The sequence below is a fragment of the Mobula birostris genome, chromosome 3 (genome assembly GCF_030028105.1).
Source record: "Mobula birostris isolate sMobBir1 chromosome 3, sMobBir1.hap1, whole genome shotgun sequence".
NCBI classification, from domain to species: Eukaryota; Metazoa; Chordata; class Chondrichthyes; order Myliobatiformes; family Myliobatidae; genus Mobula; species Mobula birostris.
In genome coordinates this window covers 217,299,936-217,321,968 of record NC_092372.1, presented here as the reverse complement: position 1 = coordinate 217,321,968, position 22,033 = coordinate 217,299,936, and the positions used below count along the sequence as shown (strand labels likewise).

Sequence of the window (22,033 nt, the reverse complement as noted above, 5' to 3'; positions counted from 1 at the left end):
CTGATCAGCGCTACCTCCTAATGTAACAACATTTGCAGAATATTGATTGAAATGTGGCTTCACTTGGAAGCCTGCGTGAGGCCTAGACTGTAGCTGCAAGCCTTCTTGTGGTAATGTCTGGGCTCCACTCTCTTTAGAGACTGGAGTGGTTTCCTCTCCCCAGCGTAGGAGGAGGCCAATGAAGGAGGGTCTTGCAGGCCGCACGAAGTAATCTTCATGAACAACAGGCGGCTAGCTGGTGTTGCCATGGCGACAGGAGCCACCTTCATCCTTGTACTGATTATGGGCCATGCAAGCTGTTGGTAGAACAGATGAAGAAAAGAAGCAGATTCTTGTCACATCTCCTCTGATTTGTCCTTTCTGGGGCTTTGATTTCCTGTTCCTTAGTGGAGCATTAATTTTTGCGCTGATTCCCCTTAAGGCTTTAGGATGGATGAAGTATTTTGAGTGCTGCCCTGCTTTTAAGTGCAATTGGGTTTGAGTCTTTTCCACCAATTGGTAAGAGCGGGACTCTTCTGTGACCAAAGCTCCGTTTCTGCACTGCGGCTCCAGATCCATCGAGACCCCTCCCCCGGCAACTGTTTGCTGATCTCGGCCATCTGATTTCTGATCCCGTGGTTCTGTGGGAGCAGAGTTCCACAATTCTGCCCTTTCTCGTTTTCTCTCCTTCAAATGCTCAGCTCTGTCACTGGGTCATTTCCCACTGGTCGGGACTCACCCAGCGCAAGGAATTCTTTATGCTGAATTCTTCTCCCTTCCTGTTCAGGATAAGGTGAGGCATAAGAGATTCAGTAGGTGCTGGAAATCTTGAGCAGAACACTCACGTGCACAAAATGCCGGAGGAACTCAGCAAGTCATTCAACGTCTGAGGAGGGAAATGAACAGTCCTGATGAAAGAGTCTCGGCCCAAAACATCGACTGTATATTGCCCTCCGCAGATGCTGCCTGACCTGCTGAGTTCCTCCAGCATTTTCAAATTCTCAAAGTACTGTGCATTTATTATCAAATTATGAAATTCATCATCCTGCTGGCAGCCACGAAACAAAGAAACACCATGGAACCCATTCAAAGAAAACATCAAATAGCCAATGCATGTAAAAAAAAAAGAACATAATCTGTGTGCTATATGTTCACTCTTTGGTGTTTGTACGATTTGTTCTTCTTTTCACGCATTGGGTGCTTGATCAAACGGCAGAGCCCCCGAAACTTCCCGGGAGCCACAGCCACCAAGTAAGTTCAGTCGATAACTGCAGGCCTCAGCCTCAGAGCCAGTTTCACGACGAAGCGCCTCCCTCAAATCGCGCCAAATGCAAGAGAAAAGAGTAACCTGAGACGCATGGAGCATGAACCGCAGAGTCCTCCAAAAACAAGTCCACAACCACGGAACGTGTTCAGCACTGAGGACATTAAACCTCAACCATAGAGTCCCACAGTCACGTGCCACACCGAGGCGATCAGACCAGCACCTTCCTCTGGCAGCAGCAAGAGCAAGACCGGTCAAACGCAAGCAGATGGCTCCGAACATCCGCTCTTGTCCTCACCGATTTCAGTCTTGCTTCATGCTTCGATCAGCGAGGAGTAATGGAGCTGACCATGGGTTCGCGTTCCGCCGTTCGGAAACGATGGCTGCAGCCTCACCGAATTCCCGGGGAGATAGCAGGAGCACCAGATCGCTCAGTCGGCCCAAAAAATACATCATCAGAATGAAAATTACAGACTGCAATAGATCACAGTTCAGGAATAGTTTTGTGAGCTGTCTGCAGGACGTCGCCATGGTTGCTGGTGCCATCTTGTTGGATCGTTTGTTTTATAATATAATTTAGATTTACTTATTAGTCACATGTACATCAAAACGGACAGTGAAATATGTTGTTTGCCTCAACAACCGACATAATCTGAGGATGTGATGGGGGCAGCCCACAAATCTCATCACATATTCCAGCAAGACCATCCCCTCCCCCACCCAAATCCAGGTCAGGCTGCCTCCGAGCTCCCAGCCATATTGCCAGATTCACGGAGGTCAGGCTTTAACATCCGGACTTGCTGATCTCAGGGCCTTTTGTTTGCTGTTTTCGGCCTCCGGATGTCGACCTCTAGGTTTTGACCCCAGGACTCGCCAACCATGGGCCTGCTGACCGTCCTCAGGGTCTGCAGACCTTGGAGCTGGATCCTTAGACCTCCATCCTTGAGGATCACTGGCTTCCGACTTCCGGTTCCTTCCCCCAATTCTTCATTTGCTGCCTCTAACCTCTCACCACCCTCCTCCCTAACCTGACCCCTAACTTCTCTTGCTGTCCCCAGGAAGCATCCCTACGAAGCGAAATAAAACTAAGTCTGTGCCAGGATCGTGATGGGCATCGCAGAGCTGTGAGCTCAGAGGGCATAGGAATTGACAGATTAGCAATTAGGTGTAAATACACCTCCCTGCCCCCTCGTCCGATGACATAGAGATGATGGCCCAGTGGCCAGCGTCAGAGACAGCAATTCCATGGAGTCTCTGGCAGACGCTGATGTTTCACTGCAAAGGCTCCTCATCAGAGGATGGGAAAAATAATCTGCTTAAACAAAGCCGATTTAAGAAGAAAACAATGAAATATGGAAAAACAGATTTTTCTGCTGACCAGTTCACATTAGTATTGGGCAGGAGGCTAGGTTAAAACCAAGATGGGTGGCAGTCCAAGCAAGAATCCAAGGTAACCAAGTCTTCCAACAGACAATCTGCTGGAGGAACTCAGCAAGCTGAGCAGCATCTGGCGGGGTGGTGGAAGAAATTGTGGATATTTTGGGTTGGAACCCTGCATCAGAACTTGACCTGACATGCCGATGAGTCAGCCCTGAAGCAGGGATTCGAGCCAGATCATTGCGAGTTCCTTTCCTCCCACAGACGCTGCACAACCCACTGAGTTACCCCAGCAGACTGTGTGTTGCCAGCATCTGCATTCCCTTGTCACAGAGCCATAGAGTGCTGCAGCACAGAAACCAGCCCTTTGGCCCATCTAGTCTGTGCTGACCTGGTCCCATTGACCTGCACCTGGACCATCCCACCCATGAACTTACCCAAACTTCCCTTAAGTGCTGAAATCGAACCGGCCTCCACTGGCAGCTCGTTCCACACTCTGACCCACCTCTGACTGAAGAACTCCCCTTCAGGTTCCTCTTTCATGCTTAACCTATGACTTCTAGTTCTAGTCTCACCAAACCGCAGTGGAGAAAAGCCTTTTTGTGTTTACTCTTTCTATACCCCTCATAATTTTGTGTACCTCTGACAAATCTCCCCTCACCCTCCTAAGCACCGGTGAATAGAGTTCTAACCTACACAACTTTTCCCTATAACTCAGGCCCTCAAGTCCCGGTAATGTCCTTGTAAATTTTCTCTGTATCCATTCAAGCTTAGTGATAACTTTCCTGTAGGCAGGGGACCAAAACTAATATTCCAATACTCCAAACTAGTATTCTACACATACTCTAAATTAGGCCTCACCAGCACCTTTTGTAGTGTCTTTTACAGTGGCACCATAGCTTCCCAATTCAGTGCCTGCCCCTGACTGATGAAGGCCAGTGCCCCTGAAACTTTCTTCCCTTCTCTGCCCACGCAGTCACCTGCTAAACGGAGTGGTAACTCTGTAGTAGAGTCTCTGCGTCACAGCTCCGGAGGCCCCAGTTCAATCCTGCCCTCCGGTGCTGTCTGCGTGGAGCTGGCACGCTCCTCTTCAGGCCTCGTGGACTTCCTCCAGGTGCTCTGTTTTCCTCCTACGACTCAAAGCCTTTGGGCTTGTTGGGGTGAATTGACCGCTGTGAATAATTCATAGTGTGTCGAATCAGTAGCAAAAGCCAAACTGGTAGGGGTATTCAGTGGAGGCAAAGGGTTGTTGCCGTTTCAGGTCGAGATCCTGCTTCAAGCTTGGCATCTGTGCACATGTTGGGTCAGTGGGACTGTTTGCGTCTAGTGTAACGATGACATATTGGGTGCTTCTAGGAGCCAGCTGGGTAGGTTGGGCCCACAATTATACGTGTGTGTCAGACCTGGTATGTACGGGAAATCTCTTATGCTGAAGAACGTTAGTGAACCAGACTGAGATGTATGAGAAGTTGTCCTCTCCATGTCCACTCTATCGAGGCCTTTCAATATTAAGTAGGTTTCAGTGACTCCCTGCTTCCTCAAGGCTTCCTCCCCCTCTACCTTTGTACGATGGTGGGATCATCGTTAATTCAGGCTTATGGTTTCCGTGTCTAGTACTTTAGCCACTGCATCCCCACTGACCCTCAATCCTGAATGTCCCTAGGCCTGGACACTCCAGTCAAACGCTGTAGCTTCTCAGTAACAGTGAAGGACTCTGAGATTTTTACACATTTATGTGAGATTACATCTCATCTCTTAAACTCAGGAGAAGATGGGCCTTTGAGCGTCCTGGGGCAGGGAGTCAGGACTCTTGACAGAAGGAAGGAGCCTGTCAGTTTATTGGCAACAATTACATAACAAGTTAAGTCAAGTCAAGTCGAGGGCAGCACGGTATCACCTATCTCATGGTAGTAATGAGAAGAGGGCACGTTCCAGTTTTGTGTACAAGATGAGAGGCATAGATGGAGTGAGTAGCTAGAGACCTTTTCCCTAGGTGGAAATGGCTAACATGAGGGGGCATAACTTTAAGGTTATTGGACGAAAATGTAGGGGGGATGTCCATTCATCAGTCTGATGGCAGAGGGGAAGAAGCTGTTCCTAAAATGCTGAGGGTGTGTTCAGACTCCTGTACATCCTCCCTGATGGTATCAAATAGAAGGGTCTGTATAGGACAATGAGGGTCCTTAATGCTGATGAGGCTTTTCTGGGGCACTGCCTTCTGAGGGTATTCTCGATGGTGGGTAGTCTTGTGCCTGTGAAGGAGATGGCCGAGTTTACCACTCTCGTCAGCCTCTATCGATCCTCTGCATTGGAGCCTGCGTACCTGCCGGTGGTGCAGCCAGTCCGAACGGTCCCCACCGGACGTCTGTAGAAATTTGCCGGTGTCTTTGGTGACACGCTGTACTGAATCTCCTCAAGCTCCCGATCAAATGCAGCTGCTGGAGTGCCTTGGTTGTGATTGCGTCCAAACTTCCTGCCACTTAACGTGTCTCCCTATGCCACCGTGCTGCTGACTGAGGTCTCAGTGGCCTATCTTGGGTCTGGTGCTGGGGACAACACGCCGCTAACCTCCTGCCTGCCTCTGCAAAGTGTTTTGTGACATGAAAGGGGGAGGGTGTGGAAATCATTACTGACTGTGCGTTTCTCCTTCCCCTCTTACAGGAAGTGTCCCACCGGTTACACGTGCCTGAAGGCAGGGAGGAACCCCGATTATAATTACACCAGTTTCGATACATTTGGCTGGGCTTTCCTCTCGCTGTTCCGGCTGATGACTCAGGACTTCTGGGAGAACCTCTACCAGCAGGTTGGTGGCTGACCATTCTGGTCCAGTGAGAGACCCTGAGGGGGATGTTGATGGGTGTGCGTCTGTGTGTTGGGGAAGAGAGGTGTTCCACGGTGACCAATGGCATTAAACAGCCCCTGACCAGGGGGAAGGGATGCCGTTATCCTCTCGGTGGCAACACGTCGTCTCTACGTGCTGAGCCCCGTGGCTGCCCAGCGCAGACGCAGAGATTCTGCAGGTGCCGGAAATCCAAAGCCCACCACACACAAAATGCTGGAGGAACTCAGCAGCCAGGCAGGAAATAGAGTCAATGATAGGGTCCTGATGAAGGGTCCATGTCCAGAATTTCAGATTTTCATTCCCCTCCGTGGATCCTGCCTGAGCTGCTGAGCTCCTGTGGCATTTTGTGTGTGGAGTTCCGTTGGCCGGTTTGATTGCCCTCAGATACCCCTCCACCCGCCGTACTTTCTTCACCCAGGAGTATAGGTTCCCGGTGCAGACAAGAGGAGTGACGTGGTTGGTCACTGGGTCTTGCATATCGCCTCTCCAGGCACCCACCGCACTCGGTGTGAAAAAACTTGCCCCCACATCTCCTTTGAGCTTACCCCCTCTCACCTTAAAGTCAACACAATTTTTGTCCCTCTTCCCTCCGGGAGAAGGCTCAGGAGCTTGAAGACTCGTACGGCCAGATTTGGGAACAGCTTCTTTCCAACTGTGATGAGACTGCTGAACGGATCCTGACCCGGATCTGGGCCGTACCCTCCAAATATCCGGACCTGCCTCTCGGTTTTTTTGCGCTAGCTTACTTACCATTCTTCTATTTTCTATTTATGATTTATAATTTAAATTTTTTAATATTTACTAATTCTTACTATTTTTAATATTTTAAATATTTAATATTTGTAATCCAGGGAGTGGGAAGCACAGAATCAAATATCACTGTGATGATTCTAGTATCAATTGTTTGGCAACAATGAAGTATAAAGTAAAGTATAGTAAAGTATAAAATGCATGTCCCCTAGAACATAGAGCATAGAAATACAACCTACAAAGGCACAGTACAACACCGGCCCTTCAAACTACAATGTTGTGCCTACTTTTAACATATTCCAAGTTCAATTTAAAACCCTTACCTCCCCATAAACCTTCCAGTTTTCTATCGACCATGTGCCTATCTAAGAGCCTCTTAAATGTCCCTAATGTATCTGCCTCTACCACCACCCCTGGTAGGGCACTCCATGGACCCACCACTCTGTGTAAAATATCAATCTCTGACATTCCCCCCCCCAAATACTTTCCTCCAATCACTTTGCAAGTGATTCGAAGGCTCGAAGTTTTCGGACGGACTCAGAGTCTGCTGCGGTCGGGTGCTTCCAATGGTGCTGCATCGGCAAGTTTGCAGCACTTGGAGGTTCATGATAGGGAGAGTTTCTCCCTTCTACTGTCTGCGTGAGATGATGGGGCTATTGGGACTTTGAGACTTTTTTTTTACCATGCCCATGGTTTGCTCTTTATCAAATTATGGTATTGCTTTGCACTGTTGTAACTATATGTTATAATTATGTGGTTTTGTCAGTTTTAGTCTTGGTTTGTCCCGTGTTTTCTTGTGATATCATTCTGGAGGAACGTTGTATCATTTTTTAATGCATGCATTTCTAAATGACAATAAACGAGGACTGAGTGTCCTCATAATCTAAAAAAAGTTATGACACCTTGTATTCGCTGTTTCTGCCCTTGGAAAAGTCTTTGGCTGTCCACTCTATCTATGCCTCTTATCATCTTGTACACCTCTATCACATCACCTCTCATCCTCCTTTGCTCCAAAGAGAAAAACCCTGGCTCATTCGACCTTTCCTGATAAGACTCTGTAACCAAGGCAGCATCCTGGTAAATCACCTCTGCACCCTCTCTAAAGCTTCCACATCCTTCCTATAATGAAGCAACCAGAACCAAACACAATCCTCCGAGTAAATACTCTGGTATTAGACATTTTAACCCCTGGAAAAACAAAAAGCGATGCTGGCTGTGATCTCTCATCTATGTCCCTCGTAATTTTCTGTACCTCAGATGGGGAATGGCAGATTACTGCTGAGCAATGGGGGTTATTTGTCTCTGATCTGTGTCCCCCCCCCCTCACCAGTACCCATGGGCCACTCTTGTCACTGAATAGTCAGATAGCAACTTATCGGAGTTTTCCTGAATTTTCTGTAACTTTTCCTTGCCTGGTTTAAATAAAACACTTCTTTAAAAAAAAAGTAGTGTTAGGCTCCAAACTACTGGCTTTCCGGGAGTAACATCAAGAAAGATTTTCTAACATAGAGCACAGTCCATAGACCATCTCTTTAATCTCCTACCATCAGGCAGGAGATACCGTAGCATTAGGACAAGAACTGTGACGATGGGAAACAGCTTCTTCCCCACACTGTGAGACGACTGAACTGCCTGCCACCGTCCAGGTCTCATCATGCATAAAGCACCAATAGCATTATATTGTTTACTTTTTAACTTGTGTCAGAAATGCATCTTATTATTCGTTAATTTATTTATGTGACATTACTTTATGCAACACACACAAAACGCTGGAGGAATGCAGCAGCCCAGGCAGCGTTTACGGAAAAGAGTAAACTGTCGACGTTTCGGGCTGAGATCCTTCATCAGGACTGTGAAGGGAGGGGGGAGATGCCAGAATGAAAAGGTGGGGGGAGAAGAAGGGGGCTAGCTGGAAGGTGATGGGTGAAGGCAGGAGGGTGAGAAAGGTCAAGGGCTGGAGAGGAAGGAGCCTGATAGGTGAGGAGAGTGGACCACAGGAGAAAGGGACCCAAGGGGGGTAATAGGCAGGTGAGAAGAAGAAGTAAAAGGTCACTTTAGCACATAAAACACTTTATATGTTGTGTGTGAGTTATATGTACTGTGTCGTGCACCTTGGCCCTGAGGAACGTTGTTTCATTCGGCCATATCCATGTAAACATGAATGACGGTACACTTAAACTTGATAGGACATACAGGAAAAGGGCTTTCAGACCACGATGTCTGCAATGAACACAATACCAAATTAAACTAAGTGTATTTGCCTGCACAGGATCCATATCCTTGCATTCCCCGCTTGTTCATCTGTCTACAGCTTAAATGTCACTATTGGATCAGCCTTCTCCACTCTCTGTGTAAAAATATCTTGCCCTGCACATCTTTAAACTTCCCCCTCCCCCTCACCTTAAATGCCTCGTCGTCATCCTTGTGTGCCATGCCGTATGACATCATCATTTTGTGCAGTGCCGCATGTCATGGGCGATTCATGGTCTTTCCATGACTGTGATTGTTCTCGGCAAATTTTTCTACAGAAGTAGTTTGCCATTGCCGCCTTCTGGCCAGTGTCTTTACCAGACGGCCATTATCAATCCTCTTCAGAGATTGTCCACCTGGCGCCAGTGGTCACATAACCAGGACTAGTGATTTGCACCGGCTGCTCATACGACCATCCACCACCTGCTCCCATGGGGGGTGGGGGGCTAATCAGGTGCTGCACCTCGCCCAGGGGCGACCTGCAGGCTAGCAGAGGGAAGGAGCGCCTTACACCTCCTTTGATAGAGACGTTTCTCCACCTCGCCACCCACTTAAATGCATACTGTCTAGTATTAGTACCAGATATTTCACACCTGGGAAGATACTCTGAATGTTTATGCTATCTCGGTTTTGTTGCACTACCTTACTTCCCATTTTTCTATTTTCTATTTATGATTTATAATTTAAATTTTTAATATTTACTAATTAGGTAGATACCAAAAGTATTTTCAGTTTTATAAAGAGTAAAAGGGAGGTGAGAGTTGATATTGGGCCATTGGAAAATGATGCTGGTGAGGTAGTAATGGAGGACAAAGAAATGGGTACTTTACATCAGTCTTCACTGTGGAAGACACTAGCTGCCAGAGGTCCATGAGTGTCAGGGAGCAGGAGTGAGTGCCATTGCTATCACAAGGCAAAAAGTGCTAGTGCTAGGCATTCTCAGTAACCTTTGACACCCCGACTAATCAAGTAAATTATAAATGGTCTCTGTACTCTCTATGTAAAAAGCAGAGAGGGCTAGTCTGATACAGACACACATCTTGGGCACTGTGTACCAGGTACAGTGTGATCAACTGTAAAAGCATAAATGGATATTTGGATAATTATGGACCAATTGGGTAAAGTGATAATGGATCAGAGATCTGAGCCTCACACTGTGACAGTTTTGTGTAATTGTGCATTCAATCATACGTTGCTTGGTTCAAAGTTCAAATATACAGCCCCGAGATTCATTTTCTTGTGGGTATTCACAGTAAATACAAAGAATCAATGAAAAGATGCACCCAACAAGGTGGACAAACAACCAATGTGCAAAGGACAACAAATGTGCAAAGACAAAGGGGGAAAAAAGAACCAAATAATAACAAGAATAAATAAGCAATAAATATCTTCACTGTGCGAGACACTAGCAGTGTATCAGATGTAGTAGAGTGTGAGGGAAGAGAAGTGAGTGCAGTTACTAATACAAGGGAGAAGGTGCTCAAAAAGCTGAAAGACCTACGGGTACATAAGTCACCCAGACCAAATGAACTGCACCGTTGGGTTCTGAAAGAGGTAGCGGTTGAGATTGTGAAGGCTGCAGAAGGATTTAGGCAGATTAGGAGAATGGGCAAGAAAATGGCAAATGAAATACATTGTTGGAAAATGCATGGTCATGCACTTCAGTAGAAGAAATAAATATGCAGACTATTTTCTAAATGGGGAGAAAATGCAAAGGGACTTGAGAGTCCTTGTGCAGAAAACCCTAAAGTTTAACTTGCAGGCTGAGTCAATGGTGAGGAAAGCCAATGCAATGTTAGTATTCATTTCAAAAGGTCTAGAATACAAGACCAGGAATGCGATGCTGAGGCTTTATAAGGCACTGGTGAGGCCTCACCTTGAGTATTGTGAACAGTTTTGGGCTCCTCATCGTAGAAAAGATGTGCTGGCATTGGAGAGGGTCCAGAAGAGGTTCACAGTTTAAGAATAAGGGGTAGGCCATTTAGAACGGAGTTAAGGAAAAACTTTTTCACCCAGAGAGTGGTGGATGTATGGAATGCTCTGCCCCAGAAGGCTGTGGAGGCCAAGTCTCTGGATGCTTTCAAGAAAGAGATGGATAGAGCTCTTGAAGATAGCGGAATCAAAGGTTATGGGGATAAGGCAGGAACTGGATACTGATTGTGGATGATCAGCCATGATCACAGTGAATGGCAGTGCTGGCTCGAAGGGCCGAATGGCCTGCTCCTGCACCTATTGTCTATTGTCTATAATTTTAACTATTTTTAATATCTTTAATATTGAATATTTGTAATCCAGGGAGTGTGAAGCGCAGAATCAAATATCGCTGTGATTATTGTATGTTCTAGTACCAATTGTTTGGCGACAATAAAGTATAAAGTATCTGTGTATACAAAGTTTTAAGGGTACAGGCTTTTTTTCCACCCTGAGGTTGGGTGAGATTGGAATTAGAGGTCATGGGTTAAGGGTGAGAAGTGAAATGTGTAAGGGGAATGTGAGGGAGAACTCAGAGGCTGGTGAGAATGTGGAAATGAGCTGCTATTGTAAGTGGTGGATGTGAATTTCATGCCAACACTTAAGAGAAATTTGGATAAGTACATGGATGAGAGAGGTATGGAGGGCTATGGTCTGGGTGCAGAGCGATGGGACTTGGCAGATTAATAATTTAGCAATGACTAGATGGGCCAAATGGCCTGTTTCTGTGCTGTAGTTTGATTCTCTGGAGGGGTGCATGGACTCCCTTACTTCTCCGTCACCGCCTATGCTTCGTCTTTGTGACCTTGTCCTCTTGTTCTCTGGCCCACAGACACTGCGCTCTGCCGGAAAGGCGTACATGCTCTTCTTTGTGGTGGTCATCTTCCTCGGCTCCTTCTATCTCATCAACCTCATCCTGGCCGTGGTAGCCATGGCGTATGACGAGCAGAACCAGGCCACCATCGCCGAGAACGTGCAGAAGGAGAAGGAGTTTCGGCAGACGATGGATCAGCTTCGGATACAACACGAGCGGGTCAGGAAAGCACCTGTCATCTTGTCAGCAATGATCTTAATCCTTAATCGGATTTAATGTAAGACCATAAGACCATAAAATATAGGTGCAGAGTTAGGCCATTTGGCCCATTGAGTCTGCTCCACCATTTCATCATGGCTGATCCATTTTCCCCCTCAGCCCCAATCTCCTGCCTTCTCCCTGTAACCCTTCACACCCTAACTAAACAAGGACCTATTGACCTCTGCCTTAAATATGTCCAATGACTTGGCCTCCACATCTGCCGGTGGCAAAGAATTCCACAGTTCCACCACCCTCTTGCTAAAGAAATTCCATCTCATCTCCATTCTAAATGGACGTCCCTTTCTTCTGAGGTTGTGCCCTCTGGTCCTAGACTCCCCCACTACAGGAAACATCCTTTCCACATCCACTCTATCGAGGCCTTTGAACATTCAATAGGTTTCAATGAGATCCTCCCCTCATTCTTCTAAACTCCAGTGAGCAGTGAGTATGACCCAGAGCTATCAAACTATACGATAACCCTTTCGATCCCAGAATCATTTTTGTGAACCTCCTTTGAACCCTCGCCAATGGCAACACATCCTTTCTTAGATAGAGGGCCCAAAACTGCTCACAGTACTCCAAGTGAGGCCTCAATGTTACATCCTTGCTTTTAATGTGTCTCAGGGTGCTCTAGGATCCCAGGCGAACGAGGCTTGACCAAACCCCGGATGAGCCTTTACCGGGGTGGCCAATAGTTTGTATGGGTGCATCTGAAAGCACGAGAGAGGCTGAAGGAGGGGAACTTCCTTGAGACTGGCACAGTCGCTGATCGTGGAGCATGGCGCATTGTGGGTGCTCTGGAGGCCTTTGTTAAGGATGAACACACAGGCTCGGGGCTGTAAGGCAGCAAGAGACTGGAGATAGGGAGGGAGTGGAGCGGCAGCGTTTGCGTGTGTGTGTGTGTGTGTGAGAGAGTGTGTGAGTGTGCGTGCGTGTGTGAGAGAGTGTAAGTGTGTGAGTGTGTGTGTGCGCGCGCGTGTGTGTGTGCGCGCGTGTGTGTGAGTGTGTGTGTGAGAGAGTGTGTGAGTATGCGTGTGTGAGTGTGTGAGTGTGTGTGTGCGTGTGTGAGTGTGTGTGTGAGAGAGTGTGTGAGTGTGTGTGTGCGGCGTGTGAGTGTGTGTGAGAGTGTGTGAGTGTGTGTGCGTGTGTGTGTGTGAGTGTGAGAGTGTGTGTGTGTGTGAGAGAGTGTAAGTGTGTGAGTGTGTGTGTGTGCGCGGAGTGTGTGTGTGTGAGAGAGTGTGTGAGTATGCGTGTGTGAGCGTGTGTGAGAGTGTGTGAGTGTGTGTGTGCGTGTGTGAGTGTGTGTGTGAGAGAGTGTGTGAGTGTGTGTGTGCAGCGTGTGAGTGTGTGTGTGTGCGTGTGAGAGAGAGTGTGAGTGTGTGTGCGTGCGCGCATGAGTGTGAGTGTGTGTGAGTGTGTGTGTGTGTGAGAGAGTGTAAGTGTGTGAGTGTGTGCGTGTGTGTGTGCGCGCGCGTGTGTGCGTGTGATGTGTGTGAAACAGTGCTGGTCTGGCAGCTGACTCCTTCTATAAATAATGGCAGGCAGGTGCCAGGTTATGCGCGGACTGCGAGGTACGTCGGGTAGCCCTGGACCAGTTGCAAGGTATGGACTGGAGGTGACACCAGTCCCACGTGGAAAGCAACTGTACAGCCTCGTGTCAGGCACTCAGTCCATCTCCCTGTGGCTGGCATAACGAGGTAGATTATGAGGTCAGGAGTCCATCTTATTGTAGAAGACGACCGTTCAATAGTATAGAAACTACTTGAGGCATAGACATGATGGGCTGAGCAGCCTGCTTTGATTTTGTAGGATGATATGATTTCCTACTACTCGACCTTATGACAAACTGTAGATGGTATGGTGAGCTTTTGTGTAAATCGTGTTATCTGAAACCTTCCCACAGGAATTGTCGAGACTAGGGCATGAGACTCGGTCAAGAAGTTCTTCCGAGAGGTCACACCTAAGTGCCAGAAGCATCAAGGAAAGAGGCTTCAGAAGTAGGAATGGGAAAGAACTGGGAATATCGGAAAGAGAGAAAGGACCAAGATCAGCATCTGAAGAAGGTTTACCCCGGAAGGTTGGTTCATTCATTTTGTGCTGTGCTGGTCGATCGTGGTTTTTCCATGACCGTGGTTCTTTTTGGCAAATCTTCCTACAGGAATGGTTTGTAGGAAGCCACCTCTCCTGGGCAGTGTCTTTACAAGACGGGTGATTCCCCCGGCCATTATCAACACTCTTCCGAGATTGTCTTCTTGGTATCAGTGGTCGCAGGGCCTAAAGTATGCACCAGCTGCTCATATGACCATACACAACCTGCTCCCATGGCTTCCCGTCACCCTGCTTGGGATCTAAGCAGGCGCTACACCCTGCCCAAGGGCGCAGGCTAGCGGAGGGAAGGAGCGCCTTACATCTCCTTTGTTGGAGACTTCCCTGTCCGGTGGTTGACTTATTGAAGGATTCTCCATTCTATTCATCAACTGCCCTGTGTTATTGATAATTGCCAATAACTTTTCCATGACGCTTACGCAGAAAACTCGGCCGCCGAGGAGTTATAAATTCATTGAGTAGTACAGCATGAGAAAAGGCCCATTTCATTCATCCTGACTAAGTTTCCAAAGTGCTATTTGCCAGCATTTGGTTGAAACCTCCAAACCTTTCCTACCCACTTTCCTGCTTGACTGGCTTTTAAGTAACAGAAATGTTGTAAACCCAGTATGGTTCAAATGCAACAGAGCCAAGAAGCTCAGAGTAACTGGGGTGTTCTAGAGCTGGCTTTTCAAAAAAAATTGGTAAAAGGTAAATTGTTTTATTATTGTCAATGTACCAAGGCACAATGAAAAATTTTGTTTCGCATGCCATGCATCCAGATTTCTACAGATGTCACGTGGAGAGCATTCTAATTGTCTGCATCAATGTCTGGTGTGGGGGGTAGGGGGTTTCACTGCATTGGATCGAAGTAAGCTGCAGAGAGTTGTAAAATTAGTCAGCGTCACGGGCACTAGGCTCCAGAGAATCCAAAACATCTTCAAGGAGTGGTGCCTCAGAAAGGCAGTGTCCATCATTAAGGACCCCCATCACCCAGGACATGCCCTCTTCTTATTGCTATCACCCGGGGGGAGGTACTGGAGCCCGAAGGCACACACACAGCGATTCAGGAACAGCTTCTTCCCTTCTGCTATCCGATATCTGAATGGACACTGAAACCATGAACACACTATCACACTACTTTTTTTTCCTCAATTTTTGTACTACTTATTTAATTTAACTGTTTTATTTATATTTATATAAATATACATATATGCTTTTTTTGTATATTATGTATTGCACTGTACTGATGTTGCAAAGTTAACAAATTTCACAACATATTTCACAATATTCTGATCAGAATCACATTATCAGATCAGTGTGAGATGGTCAGAGGAAACACAGTAACAGAATACATAATATAGTAAACACAAGAGATTCTGCTGATGTTGGATACCCACAGACAAACAAACACAAACACACACACACACACACACACACACACACACACACACACACACACATACACACACACGTACGTGCTGGAGGAACTCAGCAAGTCAGGTTATATCTATGGAAAAGAATAAAGTTGAAGTTTGGTCTGAGACTGCTGAAGGGTCTGGTCCCAAAGTTCTGTATTCTTTTCCGTAGATGCTGTGCTCTGACATCCCCCTCTGTACTTTCTGCTGAGTTCCTCTGGCATTGTGTGTGAGTTGCTATACATAATATTGTATGACAGTGCAGTACAGGCAGACAATAGGGTGCAAGGCTATAGTGAGGTAGATTGTGAGGTGAAGAGTCCAACTTATCATACAGGAGGTTCATTCAATAGTCTTATTACAGCAGGATAGAACCTGTCCTTGAGCTTAGAGATGTGTGCTTTCAGGCCTTTGTGTCTTGTGCACGATGGGAAATGGGAGAAGAGGGGGATCTTTGATGATGTTGTCTTCTAAGGCAGCGAGAAGTGTAGACAGAGTTTGTGGAGGACAGGCTGGTTTTCACCATGTGACAATGTGCTGACAGAGGAAAATCACTAGTCAGTAGGGGAAAAAAAATAAGGGGAGGCTGTGGAGTATTTGGCAAACTCCTGCAAAGAGAGCCTGTGGCAGATGTTTGCTAAATTAACAAGTTCTTCCTTAACCACCCAACTCCTTCAAAGCAAAGGAATATTGTGTTCAGTTCTCACCGCCTCATTATAGGAAGGATGTGGAAGCTTTAGAGAGGGTGCAGAGGAGATTTGCCAGGATGCGGGACAAGCTTTTCACTCTGTGTCTCAGTATGTGTGACTATAATAAACTCGTTTGGTATGTGCCCTGTCATGTGACGTGGGTGATCATGGTCTATCCATGACCATGATTGTTCTTGGCAAATTTTTTGATAGAGGTGGTTTGCTGGTTCTGGGCAGTGTCTTTACAAGAGGAGTGACCCCAGCCGTTACCATCATTCTGCAGAAAAAGCCCACTTGTACTCTATCAGTAGCCTGCCTGGGGTCAGTGGTCACATAACCAGGACTTGTGATCTGCACCAGCTGCTCGTATGACCATCCACCACCTGCCCCCATGGCTTCGCATGACCTTGATCGGGGGTGCGAAGCAGGTGCTACTCCTTGCCCAAGGGTGACCTGCAGGCTAGCGGAGAGAAGGAGCACCTTACACCTCCTTTGGTAGAGACGTATCTCCAACCTGGCACCCAAATAAGCCAATACCAATTCCAAGGATAGGCTGAGTTTATTCTCACTGAACGCTGGGAGGTTTGAGGGATGCTGTTAAACAGTTTTATAAGAATAGGAGGGGGATAGGTAGGACAGGTAGAATCTTTCCTCCAGGACAAGGGAGTCTACAACCAGAGGGGAGAAATTTAAAGGAGATCTGTGGGCTTAAGGTTTTCACATGGAGGGTGGTGAATGTCGGGAGCAAGCTGCCAGAGGAGGTGCAAGAGTAAATACCCAGTGGGTCAGGCAGGACTGTGCCATTGTCACAGATGGATGACGGAAAAGCATCACATTAACTGAAAGTGTAGAATTCCCCGCTGTGCCATGCTTAGAAAGAAGACAAACGGCTCTTCCTCAGGCTTCTGTTGGGCCTCGTCGTAGCAGGTCTTTAGTCTTCTACGACCAGGCTCATTACAGGGCTCGATGTTAAATTTATCAAGCGTTGGCATGTTATTTTCTAAGACGTCGGTGAAGCCGAATTTGTATTATTATGTTTCCTGGTCAGCTGCCTACAGGAAATCTATCAATGAGCTGTAAAGAGTGCTGAGAAAAGCTACAGGGATCTTGCCAGCACTTGAGGATCTGAGTTACAGTGAAAGGTTGAACAAGCTAGGACTTTATTCCCTGGAGCACAGGAGAATGAGGGGAGGTCTCCTAGAGGTATACAGAATTATGAGGGATGTAGATAGGGTTTGTACAAGCAGGTTTTTTTCTCATCAGGTTGGGTGAGACTGGAACTAGAGGTCATAGTTTTAGGGTGAAAGGTGAAATATCTAAGAGGCATCTGAGAGGAAACTCGGTGTTCGGTCTGAGTGTGGAACGAGCTGCCAGTGGAAGTGGTGGATGTGGTATCAATTGCAACATTTAAGATAAGTTTGGATAGGAACATGGGTGAGAGGAGCATGGAGAGCTATGGTCCTGGTGCAGGAAGATGGGCAGGAGACTAGGTCAGCATTGAGTAGATGGGTTGAAGGGCCTGGTTCTGTGCTATATTGCTCTGTGACTCTGTGAATATGTAAGGGCAGTATAGTGGTCTGGTTCGCAGAACCACTGCCCCACATTGCTCGTCTGCTGGGTTCAATCCTCACTTTGGGTGCTGTCCGTGTGGAGTTTGCAGGTTCTGACTGTGACTGTGTGGGTTTCCGCAAGGTACTCTATTTCCTCCCACATTCCAGAAGCATACAGGTTTGGGGACACCAAGGTAGCATAGCAGTAAGCATGGCTCGATTACAGCGCGGGGGCGTTGGAGTTCAGACTTCAATTCCGACGCTTGTACGTTCTCCCCGTGGAACGCGGGGGCTTCCTCCGGGTGCTCCAGTTTCCTCCCACAGTCCAAGGATGTACTGGTTAGTAGGTTCATTGGTCATTATAAATTATCCTGTGATTAGGCTACAGTTAACCAGGTGGGCTGCACTGCATGCAGTTCGTTGTGCTGGAAGGGCCTATTCCAAGCTGAATCCCTAAGTTAATAAATAAAAGTAATATGTTAGAGAGTTAATAGTTTGTGGTGAGTGGTGGAGTCGGGTGGGTTGTGTTGGGGGGGTGGGGAGCAATGTAAGTATGGAGAGAATGTCATGGGTTAGGGTTGGGGTAATGTCTAAATACTGATCCGTAGAGTCTCAGTGAGCCGTAGGGCTGGGTTCCCAGCTGTATCTCACTGTGACTTTGTTAGTCTAGCCACTCACATTTCCAATTGACTTCTGCTCCCTTTTGATAGTTCAGATTTTATTTGTCTCCTGTGCTGTCTCCACCTGCCCTCTCTCAGTCAGCAGCACTGCGATTTTGGCCATTCAGTTCCTCCTCTGGGTCTGCGTCCTTCCCTTTTGTCCTCTCCGCACCCCCCCTTAAAACCTCGATCAATTTGAAACCTTCCCTAGTTCCAGTGGCCAACCTGAAACGTTAGCTTCACAGAGACTGAACGAACTATTAAGTATTTCCAGTTTTAATTTTGAGTTAAGCACCAAGCAATGGGACTCACCTAACAACGAGTGTCCTTGACTTCTAGAGTATTCGAAGCAGTGATGGGGAGGAATTTGTCTTTGACCACAACACCCCCCCCCCCCGCTACTTTATTGCTTCCTGTCAGAGTCACCTCATGTACAGACAGTCCTGTGCCTAGCATCACTTTATAGGCAAGCTATCTATGTATTTATATTTATTATGTTTTTATTACTGTGTCCTTTATCTTATTGTGCTTTGCTTTTGTGCTCATCAGATCCAGAGTAACAAACACTTTGTTCTCCTTTACACTTGAAATGACATTGAGCAGTATTGAATCCTTGATCCTTGAATTTGAGGGCTGCGCAGATTACACACAGGGTTATCGATTGCCGGGGGGTGGAATTTGTTTTTGGGTCCCAGCAGGAATTAGGCAGAGGGTTATAGATTGCCAGGGGTGGGGGTGGAATTTCTCTTTGGGTTCCAACAGGAATTATGCATAGGGCTATTGGTTGCCGGATAAACCCACTTTCCATGTACTCAAGTACGTTAACGTCAGCGGATCTGTTGGATGCAAGATGGTCCAATCTCTGTTCGGTACCTTTGTGATAGCAACTGAAGCCAAATTGATTTTAATTAGTGGTTTTAATTAATGTGGTGGGGACAAGTTGGCCTGTCGATCGCAGTGACATCCTTCCTGGTTCTCCTATCCATGGGCTGTGTGTATTCTCCTGGACATAAAAGGAGGCTATTCAGCCCATTGAGTCTCTGCCAGCTTTCAGAACATTTGGTTGGTCCTGTTCCTCCACCGATTTACCTGAAATTCTCTCTGACATTCCCATCAACAACCCTCACATTCAAAGTCAAAGTAAATTTATCAAAGTATGTAAGTGTCACCATGTACTACCTTGAGATTTATTTTCTTGTGGGCATTTACAGAAAAATCTAGAAGTACAATAGAATTGATGAAAACCTTTCCGTAAACAAAAGACTGACAAACAGCTAATGTGTAAATTGGACACATCACACAAATAATAAATAAATAATACAGAGAACATGAGTCGTAGAGCCTCGAAAGTGGGATCAGTTCAGTGCTGAGGCGAGTGAAGTTATCCACTCTGGTTCAGGAGCCTGACCGTTCCTGAACATGATGGTGTGGGACCTCAGGCTCCTTTACGTCCTGTCTTATGGTAGTAACGAGAAGACAGCATGGCCTGGATGGTGTGAGAAATGATGATGGATATTGGTTCCTTGTGGAAGTGCTCCTCATAGATGCGCTCATGGTGGGGACGGCTTTTCCTATGATGGACTGGGCTGTGTCCACCATTTAGCCGTTCTGTTCCTGGACACTGGTGGTCCATATCAGGCTGTGAGGCAACCCGTCAGGGCACTCCCCTCTGTACATCTATGGAAGTTTTTCAAAGTTTTAGATGACATGCCACGCAACTGCAATTCTGCAAAATTCTTTTCTACCAAAATTCACTTGTAATAGGGTCAATTTACAGAGGCCAATTAACTTCCCAACTTACAAACTCCACATGGACAGCACTGGAGATCAGGGTCGAAGACTTGTCCCTAGTTATGAGGCAGCGATGCTAACCACTGTGCTGTCATCTTTATGTCTGGAAAACAAGCTTTAAAGACATGGGAAATACATACGATTTGCATCAATGACATGAATATAATATGTGACACCGAACCGTCCTTCCTGCTGTGGTGTGAGTCTGACAAGGTCATCTGTTTTATGGGGCACTCCTGGTGCGGCCTCCATTTCATCAGTGGGACCCGTCATAGATATCCCCTCCCTTTGCTCTGTGTGCGCGAAAGACAGGATATCCCAGTGGCTACCCATTTCAATTTGATTTCCCATTCCTATTTTGTTATGTTGGTCCTTGATCTCCTCTTCTACACAATGAGACTGAACTTGTGTTGGAGGAGCAACACCTCATATTCCATTTGGGTAGCCTCCAACCTGATGGCATGAACGTCGATTTCTCCAACTTCTGGTAACTTCTCCCTTCTCCCTCCTCTCTTTTTCCATTCCCTATTCTGGTTACCCTCTCACCCCTTCTCTTCTCCTCACTTGCCCATCACCTCCCTCTGGTTTTTCCTCCACCTTCCCTTTCTCCCATAGTCCCACTCTCCCCTCCTATCAAATTCCTTCTTCTTCAGCCCTTTACCTCTTCCACCTATCCCCTCCCGGCTTCTTACATCACTCCCCCTCCCCCATCCACTTGGTTTCACCTATCACCTGTCATCTTGTACTCCTTCCCCTCACCACCCACCCCCAGCTTATTCTGGCTTCTTCTCCCTTCCGTTCCAGTCCTGATGAAGGGTCTCGGCCCAAATTGTTGACTATTTATTTCTCTCACCACTGCTACGACCTTCAGACTCACTTTCATGGACTCTTTACAACTCTTGCTCTCAATATAATCTTTTTTTCTTTGCACATTTTGTCTTCTTTCACACACTGGTTGTTTGTCATTTTTTGGTCTAATTATACATAGAACACCGAACAGTACAGGTCCCTACACCATGATGTTGTGCCAACTGTTGATCCCACTCCAGGGTCAATCTAACACTGCCCTCCCACATAGCCCTCCTGTTTTATGTACAGTTTTTCATTAAATTCTTTTGTATTTCCTGAGATTGCCCTCAAGAAAAAAAGAATCTCAGGGTGTTATATAGTAACATACTGTACTTTGATAATAAGTTTACCTTGCACTTTGAACTCTGCTCATGAGCCGTGTGCACCGGTACTTGCGGGGACCAGCTAAAAGCCTCTGATCTCTCCGCAGCCCCTCCTGACGCCGATTCTCTCCAACCACCACCCGACAAGGCGAGGCAGCATCTTTCGCTTCCGGACGCACTCCGTGGACGCTGTGCTGGGGAACGTGTTCTCGGACGAGGAAGACAGCGACAAGAGCGAGAGTGTGCGGAGCTCCCTGTGCCTGCCCCCGCTCAACCGCACCAACAGCAATCAGAGCCACGGGAGCCACCGGTCCGTTCTGGGAGCACCGCGCAGCCAGCAGAAGCTACACCTTGCCGTGGACCAGAATGGCGTGGTCTCTGTGGTGGGAGGGTCCCCTGTCTCGCCAAGCTCGCTCTGCCTCCCTCAGGTCACCGTGGATAAGCCATTCTCCGAAGACAATGTAAGCGCTTTCCAAGGATTTTAATTTCATTTATTTAGAGGTGCAGCATGGTAACAATGAGCCCGCGGTGCTCAATTATGCCCACGTCACTAACTGATCTGCTAGCGCGTACACCTTTGGAAAGTGGGAGGTGACTGAAGGAAGCCCACGTGGTAAGGGCACGGACAGCAGTGGGTTGCAGGGTGGCCAGCCGTGTACATGGTGGGCTGAGGACCCTGTCTCTGAGCTGTATGGCTCCTGATAAAGAGGCCCCCAAGGTGAAGTGTTCCTGGGCACTGAAGGCAAGACGCCCCAGAAGCAGGAGAGGGCAAGCAAAACAGCAGGGCAGGGACAGGGGCAATTTATCCCAGTGGGGGTGGGTGGGGTGTAATTCACACCGACCTTCAGGGTGGAAAAAAAACGGATACATTCACTTGAGCCAGTTTGTAAAACATTCGATAGCTAACTCTGTCTACTTTAAGTGTAATAAAGTAAAATTTACTTAACTTTGGGGAGTGAATGAATCAGAATCATTATCATTCACATATTTCATGAAATTTATTGTTTAGAGATTGTCATCCCTAACATTGACTGAACAAATCTACTTATCGCAATAGTAAGTTAAGTACTAGACAGAACTAATAGAACACACACACAGTGGCCACTTTATTAAGTACAGAAATATACCTAATAAAGTAGCCACAGGAGGGGAATCGAGTGT

General features: G+C 47.0%; 1 protein-coding gene across 4 annotated transcripts in view; it reads left to right on the top strand.

Annotated features, from left to right (window-relative positions):
• Positions 1-22,033, top strand: part of scn5lab (sodium channel, voltage gated, type V-like, alpha b) — a 480,040-nt gene that overhangs the window by 212,755 nt on the left and 245,252 nt on the right. For all 4 annotated transcript variants that reach the window (XM_072254130.1, XM_072254129.1, XM_072254125.1 and 1 more), the window contains exons 10-13: positions 5,282-5,423; positions 11,266-11,466; positions 13,412-13,585; positions 20,980-21,333. In XM_072254130.1, the coding sequence (XP_072110231.1) occupies positions 5,282-5,423; positions 11,266-11,466; positions 13,412-13,585; positions 20,980-21,333 (871 nt within the window). The remainder of the gene's footprint in view (positions 1-5,281; positions 5,424-11,265; positions 11,467-13,411; positions 13,586-20,979; positions 21,334-22,033) is intronic.